At 30.4% G+C, this 13,804-nt stretch overlaps 2 protein-coding genes across 2 annotated transcripts; one reads left to right on the top strand and one right to left on the bottom strand.

Annotated features, from left to right (window-relative positions):
• Positions 1-8,858: 8,858 nt before the first annotated feature.
• LOC145947082 (uncharacterized) lies at positions 8,859-10,922 on the bottom strand. Its single transcript, XM_083056855.1, has one exon. The coding sequence runs from the start codon at positions 10,917-10,919 to the stop codon at positions 8,859-8,861; it is 2,061 nt and encodes a 686-aa protein (XP_082912981.1). The 5' UTR covers positions 10,920-10,922.
• A 590-nt stretch (positions 10,923-11,512) lies between these two features.
• LOC145947071 (uncharacterized) lies at positions 11,513-12,487 on the top strand. Its single transcript, XM_083056845.1, has 3 exons — positions 11,513-11,982; positions 12,130-12,331; positions 12,423-12,487. Exons 1-3 carry the CDS (start codon positions 11,896-11,898, stop codon positions 12,485-12,487), a joined length of 354 nt encoding a protein of 117 aa, XP_082912971.1. The 5' UTR covers positions 11,513-11,895.
• Positions 12,488-13,804: the final 1,317 nt, after the last annotated feature.

Here is a 13,804-nt window from a genome sequence, read left to right as displayed (position 1 = left end):
TTATGCATATATATGAATATGTATGGACATTTATGTTTATGTTCTGTTTTATGTATTTGAGTTAGAAGAATATGTTTTACAAAGAGATCAGTGGAACCTTATAGTAATGCAAAATTTTATGTGATAAATTCGTAAATTAAAAATAGAATGTGCATATTTATATTTATCAGTATTTAATTTTACTTTTATGCATTGACAAAAGCATTTCTTTTTTCTAAGTTTGGGATTTTTAATTGCAATTTATTTAAATAATACCATAAAGAAACAAATGTAATGCGTGTGCTTTGTAATATTCTAGTAATATTCTAATAATAAAAGTGCGAGATAGTCTGTACAGACTGAAAGCATTTACTTTAAAAGGTCAAAAGAAAAAAACAATAACACTCATGATCAGCAGAAACAGTAAACCGCTGAAAGCATAACATAAAGCACTCACTGAGCCATTTCTTCTGCTGAAAGCAGCCTATACAGTTGTGTGTGGTTTTTTCGTATCAAGAAAATAAAGTGATTTATATTGAATTGTTAGAACGTTAAAATGCCAAGCGAGGTGATAACTTTGCAGCTTGGATAATGTGGCAATAAAAGTATTACATGTTATTTTGTCTCATATAATATAAATCCTTTTCATACGTTTTATAATTTTTTGAAACAAATGCTACGATATTTCCAAACACTTGCAAATGTGAAAATAACGAATATCTTTATCGTCTTTTTTTTTACATTATGCCTCAATTTTACAAACTTAAAATTTCTCTTTTATTATAATTTGTAATAAAACCTATATATTTATTATACAATACATATAGTAGTGTATAATATGTTTATGCATATATATGAATATGTATATAGATTTATGTTTATGCATATATATGAATATGTATGTACATTTATGTTTATGCATATATATGAATATGTATGTACATTTATGTTTATGCATATATATGAATATGTATGTACATTTATGTTTATGCATATATATGAATATGTATGTACATTTATGATTATGCATATATATGAATATGTATGTACATTTATGATTATGCATATATATGAATATGTATGTACATTTATGATTATGCATATATATGAATATGTATGTACATTTATGTTTATGCATATATATGAATATGTATGTACATTTATGTTTATGTTCTGTTTTATGTATTTGAGTTAGAAGAATATGTTTTACAAAGAGATCAGTGGAACCTTATAGTAATGCAAAATTTTATGTGATAAATTCGTAAATTAAAAATAGAATGTGCATATTTATATTTATCAGTGTATAATTTTACTTTTATGCATTGACAAAAGCATTTCTTTCTTCTAAGTTTGGGATTTTTAATTGCAATTTATATGAATATGTATGAATATATATATGAATATGTATGTACATTTATGTTTATGCATATATATGAATATGTATGTACATTTATGTTTATGCATATATATGAATATGTATGTACATTTATGTTTATGCATATATATGAATATGTATGTACATTTATGTTTATGCATATATATGAATATATATGTACATTTATGTTTATGCATATATATGAATATGTATGTACATTTATGTTTATGCATATATATGAATATGTATGTACATTTATGTTTATGCATATATATGAATATGTATGTACATTTATGTTTATGCATATATATGAATATGTATGTACATTTATGTTTATGCATATATATGAATATGTATGTACATTTATGATTATGCATATATATGAATATGTATGTACATTTATGTTTATGCATATATGTGAATATGTATGTACATTTATGATTATGCATATATATGAATATGTATGTACATTTATGATTATGCATATATATGAATATGTATGCACATTTATGTTTATGCATATATGTGAATATGTATATACGAGTACATTTATGTTTATGCATATATATGAATATATATGTACATTTATGATTATGCATATATATGAATATGTATGTACATTTATGATTATGCATATATATGAATATGTATGTACATTTATGATTATGCATATATATAAATATGTATGTACATTTATGATTATGCATATATATGAATATGTATGTACATTTATGTTTATGTTCTGTTTTATGTATTTGAGTTAGAAGAATATATTTTACAAAGAGATCAGTGGAACCTTATAGTAATGCAAAATTTTATGTGATAAATTCGTAAATTAAAAATAGAATGTGCATATTTATATTTATCATTGTATAATTTTACTTTTATGCATTGACAAAAGCATTTCTTTCTTCTAAGTTTGGGATTTTTAATTGCAATTTATATGAATATATATGAATATGTATGTACATTTATGTTTATGCATATATATGAATATGTATGTACATTTATGTTTATGCATATATATGAATATGTATGTACATTTATGTTTATGCATATATATGAATATATATGTACATTTATGTTTATGCATATATATGAATATGTATGTACATTTATGTTTATGCATATATATGAATATGTATGTACATTTATGTTTATGCATATATATGAATATGTATGTACATTTATGTTTATGCATATATATGAATATGTATGTATATTTATGTTTATGCATATATATGAATATGTATGTACATTTATGATTATGCATATATATGAATATGTATGTACATTTATGTTTATGCATATATGTGAATATGTATGTACATTTATGATTATGCATATATATGAATATGTATGTACATTTATGATTATGCATATATATGAATATGTATGCACATTTATGTTTATGCATATATGTGAATATGTATATACATTTATGTTTATGCATATATATGAATATATATGTACATTTATGATTATGCATATATATGAATATGTATGTACATTTATGATTATGCATATATATGAATATGTATGTACATTTATGATTATGCATATATATAAATATGTATGTACATTTATGATTATGCATATATATGAATATGTATGTACATTTATGTTTATGTTCTGTTTTATGTATTTGAGTTAGAAGAATATATTTTACAAAGAGATCAGTGGAACCTTATAGTAATGCAAAATTTTATGTGATAAATTCGTAAATTAAAAATAGAATGTGCATATTTATATTTATCATTGTATAATTTTACTTTTATGCATTGACAAAAGCATTTCTTTCTTCTAAGTTTGGGATTTTTAATTGCAATTTATATGAATATATATGAATATGTATGTACATTTATGATTATGCATATATATGAATATGTATGGATATTTATGTTTATGCTCTGTTTTATGTATTTGAGTTAGAAGAATATATTTTACAAAGAGATCAAGTGGAACCTTATAGTAATGCAAAATTTTATGTGATAAATTCGTAAATTAAAAATAGAATGTGCATATTTATATTTATCAGTGTATAATTTTACTTTTATGCATTGACAAAAGCATTTCTTTCTTCTAAGTTTGGGATTTTTAATTGCAATTTATATGAATATGTATGAATATATATATGAATATGTATGTACATTTATGTTTATGCATATATATGAATATGTATGTACATTTATGTTTATGCATATATATGAATATGTATGTACATTTATGTTTATGCATATATATGAATATGTATGTACATTTATGTTTATGCATATATATGAATATGTATGTACATTTATGTTTATGCATATATATGAATATGTATGTACATTTATGTTTATGCATGTATATGAATATGTATGTACATTTATTTAAATAATACCATAAAGAAACAAATGTAACGCGTGCTTTGTAATATTCTAATAATAAAAGTGCGAGATAGTCTGTACAGACTGAAAGCATTTATTTTAAAAGGTCAAAAGAAAAAAACAATAACACTCATGATCAGCAGAAACAGTAAACCGTTGAAAGCATAACGTAAAGCACTCACTGAGCCAGTTCCTCTGCTGAAAGCAGCCTATACAGTTGTGTGTGGTTTTTTCGTATCAAGAGAAGTTTCGTATAAAGTGATTTATATTTGAATTGTTAGAACGTTAAAATGCCAAGCGAGGTGATAACTTTGCAGCTTGGCCAATGTGGCAATCAAAGTATTACATGTTATTTTGTCTCATATAATATAAATCCTTTTCATACGTTTTATAATTTTTTGATACAAATGCTACGATATTTCCAAACACTTGCAAATATGAAAATAACGAATATCTTTATCGTCTTTTTTTTTACATTATGCCTCAATTTTACAAACTTAAAATTTCTCTTTTATTATAATTTGTAATAAAACCTATATATTTTCTTTCTTAGAATAAAATTTATATATTTTTATACATTTTATTTATAGTTGGATTTGAGTTTTGGAAGAGATTATGCACAGAGCATGGAATCAGCCCAGAAGGAATCTTGGAAGATTATGCAATAGAGGGAACGGATAGAAAGGATGTCTTTTTTTATCAAGCAGATGATGAGCATTACGTACCACGAGCTGTGTTATTAGATTTAGAGCCCAGGGTTATTCATACTATTATGAATTTTCCATATTCAAAGGTAGTACGCATCTGGAATATGTATGTACATTTATGATTATGCATATATATGAATATGTATGTACATTTATGTTTATGCATATATATGAATATGTATGTACATTTATGATTATGCATATATATGAATATGTATGTATATTTATGTTTATGCATATATATGAATATGTATGTACATTTATGATTATGCATATAGATGAATATGTATGTACATTTATGATTATGCATATAATATGAATATGTATGTACATTTATGTTTATGCATATATATGAATATGTATGTACATTTATGTTTATGCATATATATGAATATGTATGTACATTTATGTTTATGCATATATATGAATATGTATGTACATTTATGATTATGCATATATATGAATATGTATGTACATTTATGTTTATGCATATATATGAATATGTATGTACATTTATGTTTATGCATATATATGAATATGTATGTACATTTATGTTTATGCATATATATGAATATGTATGTACATTTATGATTATGCATATATATGAATATGTATGTACATTTATGTTTATGCATATATGTGAATATGTATGTACATTTATGTTTATGCATATATGTGAATATGTATATACATTTATGTTTATGCATATATATGAATATATATGTACATTTATGATTATGCATATATATGAATATGTATGTACATTTATGATTATGCATATATATGAATATGTATGTACATTTATGATTATGCATATACATATATAAATATGTATGTACATTTATGATTATGCATATATATGAATATGTATGTACATTTATGTTTATGTTCTGTTTTATGTATTTGAGTTAGAAGAATATATTTTACAAAGAGATCAGTGGAACCTTATAGTAATGCAAAATTTTATGTGATAAATTCGTAAATTAAAAATAGAATGTGCATATTTATATTTATCATTGTATAATTTTACTTTTATGCATTGACAAAAGCATTTCTTTCTTCTAAGTTTGGGATTTTTAATTGCAATTTATATGAATATATATATGAATATGTATGTACATTTATGTTTATGCATATATATGAATATGTATGTACATTTATGTTTATGCATATATATGAATATATATGTACATTTATGTTTATGCATATATATGAATAGGTATTGTCACGTCTGGGTGATCTCCCTTCTCTCTCTTTGCCTAGGCTAGTGAGAAAACGGGCGCTCTCTATTTTTGTGAGGCAACCTGCTTACACCGGCTATACCTCTGGGACGCCGAGAGCTAGGACCGAAGTTACGGATCTAGGGAATGTTGTAGGTCACAGGAGTGGGGTATTAGTTACTAGTTGGGAGTATCGAATCTATTAGCGATATCTTCGATGTCGTTTAAAATAGTTATGACTTGATTGAAAGTTATTTTACCATTCAAATATTCATAGATCAAATTGAGTATTAATTGGTAAATTGTATTGCAAATTAAGCCTTGAAGTTGTTTATTCATCTGGATAATAATAATTCAGGGGCTAATTAATAAAATGAATTTGATATTTATTTAATCGTCTGTGAATTCGACGCTTATTTGAGCACCAGGGATATGAAGATTATCTAAGCAGACTATGAGTTGATCGATATCAATAGTTCCTTCTAAAACGTCAGTTAGTAGCCCGATGATTATATTTATAATTGAATTTGCATCATCGTTTGTTAATCCTTGGACGTCTAATTCAGTAGATCTGGGTAGCATTTGAATTAATTGGTAGAGGCAATGATGAGAATAATATATTTATAATGAGTTAGATAAGGATTATCGTGAGATAACATGAAGGGGAACTAGAGGGAGTGAGATATCAATATCCGATACGTCTATTCATTTGGGTTTAAATATGAATTCAAAAGGAAGGTCTGGGGGTACGGAGAATGTCTTCGGGCAAGTATGATGAATGCCTCGTCGACGATGGAGATACGCAGGGTGTTGATGGGAGGTTTGTCGTCGGGCAAGTATGATGAATGCCTCGACAACGACGGGAAGTAGGGGAAAAGGCAGAGAGTTGCTTGTGTGCTTACGGTAAAAGTATGCGTTGCAACTATAGGTAAAATGAGGATTGGACCACGTCCAGAGTGAAATTAGTTCCGGAATTCTGTTTAAGAATCCTTATGCGATATCTTTCTCCTGTTATCGATTTTTATTAGGTGAGAGAAGGTAATGAGGAGTTGTCTTCGGGCAAGTATGATGAATGCCTCGTCGACGATGGAGATACGCAGGGTGTTGATGGGAGGTTTGTCGTCGGGCAAGTATGATGAATGCCTCGACAACGACGGGAAGTAGGGGAAATGGTAAAGAGTCGTCTGGACCTACGAAAGGTACGTCCAACGGCTAGAGGTAAAATGCGGGTTTTGGACGACGTCCGAGTGATACCAGGAGTATTGTTTCTACGTTAATGTTGCTAAATTCTGATATTGATACCTTGAATAATTATGAAAAGGTAGTTGGATTCTGATTTGATAAATACTGATTGACAACGGGAAACTGTTAGCTGCATGCAATGCTTAACAGTGGATTTCGTTTATTTGTTTTAGGAGAAGGTAGTGATTGAAAGAGAATTGTCAGTCTAGAGTAACTTAGAATTAAAATTGGCGTGTTAAATAGTCTGGGTAATTATAAGTACTTACCTTGTGATAGACTGTGAACTTCAGGCAGTGGATCGTAATACGCTCGTTCGCCTTTTTCCCTTCTCTAGGACCTCGGTCGCGGGATGTTTGGCAAAATCAACGTATTCGAGTTTTGAAGCACAAGAGTTCTTTATTTAACTTTTACTTTATAATTCTATGCGCGACTAACAATTTGAGTATGTCGACGCAGTTGACGGCAAACGCGTGACTTTATACAGAGTATCGTAAGGCTACAGAAATGATGTACTGTAGAGCTACGGTGGGATCTCGATAATGAGATGCCGTAGAGTTACGGTGAGATGATAATGATGGTATGCCGCAATGAAGTTAAGAATTAAGGGTTTATATACCCATCAAATCGAGAAAAATCTGAGTGTCGTGTGCAATTCCCTTTTGGTGGGGATTTCTAAGAAAGACGTTTTCTTGGAATATGTCACAATAAATTGTACTAAGAGGTCACGATACGGTGACCCGCAGGAGCGAACGCTCTAGGTGTCAACTATCAATTTACGAGTTTTAGATAATCTGGACCGGATATCGAAGTTAGGCGGTGAGCTTGAGATGAGGAGCGACGATTCCAAGAAGTGTCTAATTTATTATTCTTTTGTGGTTTGAACGCTAGCATCCGATAACGCGAGGGAGATAACGGACGGAAGCGGCTTGTCACCTACGATCGGCACTTAATTACTTGCTGATTGTGAGCTGATTTTAGAGGGGTCTGCGCATAGATACATGTTAAAGTTTCTTGTAGTTCGCCAAATATTCATTTGTACGTTTATGGAATCATTCCTTATATAATTTATTTTATGTTATTAATTGGAATTCTTAATGATTGATAATTTATAATAAAACTTGAGTTTAATGCAATAGGGTAAGATTAAGTTATTTCTAAATTATAGAATTATGATTCCATAACGTAATATCGAGACTTTCTTGTTCTCGTTTGACTTAATTCTATAATAAAATATTCTCTTTAATTATATCCACTTGGGCCTTATTTATAAGTCTCTTCATTTAATAATTTACTCAATAAATCTTAATAATCTTGGGTTCGTTATCGAAATCATTTAATGACTGAAATAAGGCTTCGTAAATATAATTGCGGATGAAATCTTAAAATATTAAGTGTTTGAACACTTTTAGTAATTCATCGAATGCTTGTCGCAGGCTTGTCGTTACAATGCATCGCAAGATAAGGATTTATGGAACCTTCCTCATAATAATTCTGTCAGTGATTAAAATACTTCTAAAACTCATTATTATAAGTCTTAAATTGTTAAGTAAAGTTCGACAAGTTATTATGTTTCTGATTCCATAAATAATATTATTATATTGTTTAATTAATATTGAATATTCATATATAAGTGGGTTAGTCATGATTAAAATATATTCTTATTGCTAAGGGTTAGTTTCATTTAATAATAACTGGTTAGTTGAAGTATACGCTCAGGGGTCTCGGATGACGTTTGATTGGTCGGATCGCTAGTTCCTGGTAGCGGCTAGTTAGAACTAGATAACTGGAGACCCTAGATTTGGTATGGTTAGTAATTAATAATATCAATGCTTGATTTTAGTCTAAACAATTATATGTAAAGAGGAAAATCATTAATTATCCTTAAATTTTAAGTATTGGCGCAGGAAAAACAGTAGCGCGCAAAAATATGGTTTCGCGAAAATGACGGGACGTTACACCTCCCCCCTTATTTAAGAACAAATTGCGATGTATTCGAAGGAATTTGTTCGAGATCTTTTAAACGATCTCTTAAATTCTGATATGAATTAATATCAGAAACATTATTAGTAGTTGCTGATTCGATGTTGGATGAGGCAGTATCATTTGGTCTTGAAAACCCATTAATGATTACGGTAGGTTCCTTGGAGAGGTCTTCAGGAGCAGAAGGTGACGGTGGTCCCTTGGCTGGGTTTTTATTATCGGTCCTATCGACAGGTCCTCGTGCGAGATGAAGTAGTAGATGAGTGAGAGAGCTCCAAATGGCTCCAGCCAAATGCATGCTCCATCCATAGGCGGAATGTAAGGCATAACCGTGAATAGCTGTATCGACGAAGACTTTTATGATGCGAATAATTATTAGAATGCCAAGGATTCCAGCGGTTGCGGATCCGAATGAAATAAATCCGGTCCATACTCGTGAGGCGGCACTCTCGGCAATTTTATTGAGAGAGGCTTCGTCCAATAAATTATACATGGAGACAGCGTCGGAGTTAATGGAGTATCCCGTAATTCCTCTTGCAATTGTATTTAGAAGAGCGGGTTTCTCTGCGGGGAACATAATGTGATCCCTCAGTTTTTCTATATCTTCTTCGGAGTATATTCCGCTGACAGCGAGGGCTCCTGGCGTCAAATAATCCCAGGTTAATGTCGTCATTGGTTTTAATTGTTGTGGAGGTAACTGTCTGATTTGAGGTTCAGGTGTAAATTGAACCCATGTATCCTCGATACGGTACATAGTTGGTAATTCAAAACTGCATTCCCTTTGATTTCCATATTTAGAAATTATCCGGGATTTCGGGGTGAGAAACAAGGAAGTGTTGCGGGTGGTTACAGGTAATTCCGTGTAACATTCCTTTGTTTTCCTTACTACAACATCTACAGGTATGCATTTGACGATGTGCGTGGTTTCCCCGGTTGTAACTGCCATATAGCCGGGTCCTTTCATAAGGCGATATGCGAATTCATCTGGTTGAAGAGTAGCGAAAGACAGGGCGTTGGTGATTACCTGTCTTTCTAATTCGCATTTTTGTTGCATAACATTATAATATAATGAAGTCATTTGTTGTCGGATGTGTTTTTCCACATACACGAATTTAGAATTCATATATGTGAATATATCCAGGTTGTCCACGGGGATGATACCTCGGCTGGCGAAGGTATCGCCTTGCTTTGTCTCTAGGATAAAGAGCTTAGGGTGCTCTGTGCGAAATAAAGTGTATCCGCACAAGGGTTGTTCTTTTGTCTTCGTAAGTGCGAACGTGACGTCCTGCGTAGTCAGACTATAAATAATTGGAGAAAGAGGGTTAGTTGAATTATCTGTAATTTTAGTTGCTAAACCCTCATAAAGAACGTCATATTGATGGAAATTGCAAGCAGATGTTGGCAAGGATTTCCAATACGAGTATCCGTTTTCGGAATCGATGCAAAATCCTTCGCTCAAGAGACAAATGGTTCCGGATTTTAATATTATTTTTCCGGAGTTTAATTGTACGGGAACGTGCGATGTCCTCAAGGAGATCTTGACGACGGCTTGAACAACGACGTTGTCCCAGGTTCCGTAAGGGTCGGAGTACTGAGTGCCTTTGCAGGTTCCGTCGTTATTAGTGCGTCCGGCTAAGGTGAGACTGTGATAAGTAGTCTGATTAGCTTTTAGTCCGTGAATGATATTGCTATCTCCGAGAGAGAATGTTCCATCTTGGAATGCCCTTCGGCACACTGTATATCCGGTTTCGTGGATATAATCTGCCTTTCCGTTATGGACTATGGAGACATGCGAGTGCATTCCGCAGTGGTAAATTGTCCGTGATATTTCCACCTTGCACTGGATGACTTCTGCATGATTGTAGTCCGAGAGTTGTAAGAGTTGCATGTAGACGTCAGTCGAATTGGGTTTCCGTATATCAAGATTGCATTCTCCAACATCGAGCAACGATACCGAAGTAATATTCAGGTGTTGTCCGCCACAATCGAATCCAATAAGAGCGTGAATCGGATTAACGAGAACGAGAATCGCGAAGTACGACAACATGTCTGTAATAATGCATAGTGAAGTATATATATATAGATATTCTTAATCTAATTGTTCGTGTATGTGATATTGCTTTAAAATTATGATTATATGTGTATGTTTGTATTCCTATAGCTTTGTAATCAAGTAGGATATATATATGTGTGATTATTATTGAATATATATATATTCTTATTCTAATTATACGTAAATATATATATATTGTTTTATTATTATTATATTTTTTTTTTTTTTTTTTTTTTTTTTTTTTGTGTGCTTTTTGGGGGTTTTTTTTCTTTATATATATATCTATATATATATAGTATATGAGGTATCCTTTTGTCACCGAGTAAAGTATGGAATTATAATAGATTATATGCACGTTTTATTCTAAAATTATGAATATGTAAATTATTATTTTTTTTCTTTTTTTTTATATATATATGCTATATGTCTTATAACTTTATTTTGCAACTGAGTAAGATATAAGAATTGTACTTGGGTATATATGTACGTTCTATACTTAAGATATATATATATATTTCATTAAAATTACTTTAATTAGATCAGTTAGAACCAATGCGTAGATGTTAATTATTTAGGGTGAAGCTTATCGTAGCGAGGAATATATACTATATTAACTTACATAGATGCTTAATGATAAATAAAAATTCTCTTCTCTCTTTTTGTTATTATTTTTTCGAGGACGCTTTCGTATTTTGCTAGTTCTCTGAATCAGGCCGCCAAGCTGCGAGGGTCTGATATTGCATCCATATGTGTAGTTTTTCGCTGGGAAAGGTTGTGTTTTAACGTCTTTGGTAAGTTAGAAAGGGCGTGTCAAGTCGTAAACATATCATAGGTAGAAGTGTATGTGAGTAGAGGGGGAATGGGAGGAAAAAGAAAATGGTTTTCCACGTGCAGGTCAACGAAGAAGAATCGCACAGTCGCACTTTAGTTTTGCAGTGGTAAGAGTGTTGTGAGAAAAGAAAAATTTATAATGGAAATTGAAGTCCCGTATTCGAAAACGAGGGTGGTGATCAGGCGATTACCGATAATTCTGGTGATGGAGTTTGATAAGGAGAACGTAAGTAGTTATTCATGAATGTGTATGAGTCTGTTTTATTATTAATGCTATTACCTCTGATATTAATGATATTTGATATTTGCTTAATAATTTGGAACGGGGCGATCGAGATAGGGAAATATAATAATTAAGGGTTTTCTTTCTCAGCCCGACGTTATTCTTTCTGTGTATCAATACACGAAGAAGGATCGCGAAGATCGGCGAGTGAGAGCCGAAGAGAGACGGCGCTGGGAGGCTTTCCTGGAGGAGGAAGGGGATGATATTTTCTCCCTGAATAAATTATTCGAGGAATGGAGCGAGGAGGAGAGATTGTTCAGAGAGAGATTTCTGATCACCGATGAGATGCTCAGTAAGTTCTTTAAAATTTTTTTTTTTATGACGCGGTTTGTTAATATATAATTGATAATTCGATGTATGTAACCTTTATTTGTTTGTTAGAGGGCGACTGGGATTGTGGACCACCGTGGAGGGTATGCTTGTGGAAGAACGTAGTGAAGATGAGTAGACTACGTGCTGAAAGAAGGGTACAGAGAATGATCGATTTCACGGCGCCGGTGAGGAGGTGTGAGGACGCGGGGTACGATGATTTTGAAAACGCGGAGTACCGTGAAGAAGTTTTACGCCAAGCGGGATTCTATAAGAATTAGGTAAGTAAGCTTTCTTTTACTTTGTTTTGCCTTGGGTTTATCTCATTGCTTGACATTACATTATTTTTGTGCATTGTTTCAGAACTGCCTTGATAGCGTCATCGATTCAGGTTATTCTGAAGAGCGCGCGCGTGATCGCAAATGTTCGTATATATTTTTAATAGTTCTTTTATAATAATTATTATCGTATGTATTTTACGTAATTATTAAAATTATGCTTATCGAGAAACTGCGTTATTTTATTTCATACTGCCTTCATAAGTACTTTATATACTCGTAAGATTAGAGGAAACACCGTAGAAGCATTTTATTGTTTATGATTAAGATTCATTAATTAAAATATATATATATTCTTATGATTTAAATCCATATATATATGATTCGTAAGAAGCTAAGAATGCACTTTGTTATATTATTATCGTATTAATTATCGTATATATATATTTTATTATTATTATTATTTTTTTATTATTTTTTTTTTATTTATTAAATAGGACGAGCACTTTATTATCTACGATCAAGATTAAATAAATCAGATATTTGTCAGCCATATTTGCTTAAGACTAGTTATTTGTCGTAATGTAATTGTTTCGCCAGAATAATTATAGTAGTAAGATCGAAGGAAGCTATAAAGAGACATTTTATCATTTTATATGTAAGATTAAATAGATAGGACACTTTATCGTATTAGGATTAAATAGATAGGACATTTTAAAGTTACTTAAAGTATAGTATATTTTCCAAAATGTTTTCGTTCAATGTCTTCATTAAGTATTAAAATACTTAGAGTTAAAAGTAGTAATATAGAATGTATATTTTATATAATTTTAACGATATATTATCATTTAATATATATATATGTATTATCTCTATAAATTTGAACACTAATAATGATTAAATGCTGCGTATAATTTTCATATTACGTTTTAGACTGTACGTTTAACGAAATGTAGTATAACTAGTTTACTGTATCTCCTAATTTTAGTTAATTACGCGGAATTGCATTTGCCTTAGACTTAAGTATTTATAAGGTTATAATAAAGATATAATTTATTCTATACTTTGTTATAGATTAGTGATTTATTTGGTTAATAAATGTTAAGCTAGAGACCGTTTATAGAATTGTTTTAGTTATGACTAGATAACTCATCAAGGTTAGAATATAGGTTACATAG

Source organism: Prenolepis imparis, unplaced genomic scaffold, assembly GCF_030444845.1.
Source record: "Prenolepis imparis isolate NDT839.2.m4 unplaced genomic scaffold, iyPreImpa1.0 SCAF_41, whole genome shotgun sequence".
Taxonomy (NCBI): Eukaryota; Metazoa; Arthropoda; class Insecta; order Hymenoptera; family Formicidae; genus Prenolepis; species Prenolepis imparis.
This window is presented reverse-complemented; position numbering and strand designations above follow the sequence as displayed.

Coding starts and splice junctions, on each gene's coding strand:
- LOC145947082 (XM_083056855.1), bottom strand. CDS start 10,919: ATGTTGTCGTACTTCGCGATTCTCGTTCTCGTTAATCCGATTCACGCT.
- LOC145947071 (XM_083056845.1), top strand. CDS start 11,896: ATGGAAATTGAAGTCCCGTATTCGAAAACGAGGGTGGTGATCAGGCGA. Junction 11,983..12,129: donor TGGAGTTTGATAAGGAGAAC/GTAAGTAGTTAT, acceptor TTTCTTTCTCAG/CCCGACGTTATTCTTTCTGT. Junction 12,332..12,422: donor GATCACCGATGAGATGCTCA/GTAAGTTCTTTA, acceptor TGTTTGTTAGAG/GGCGACTGGGATTGTGGACC.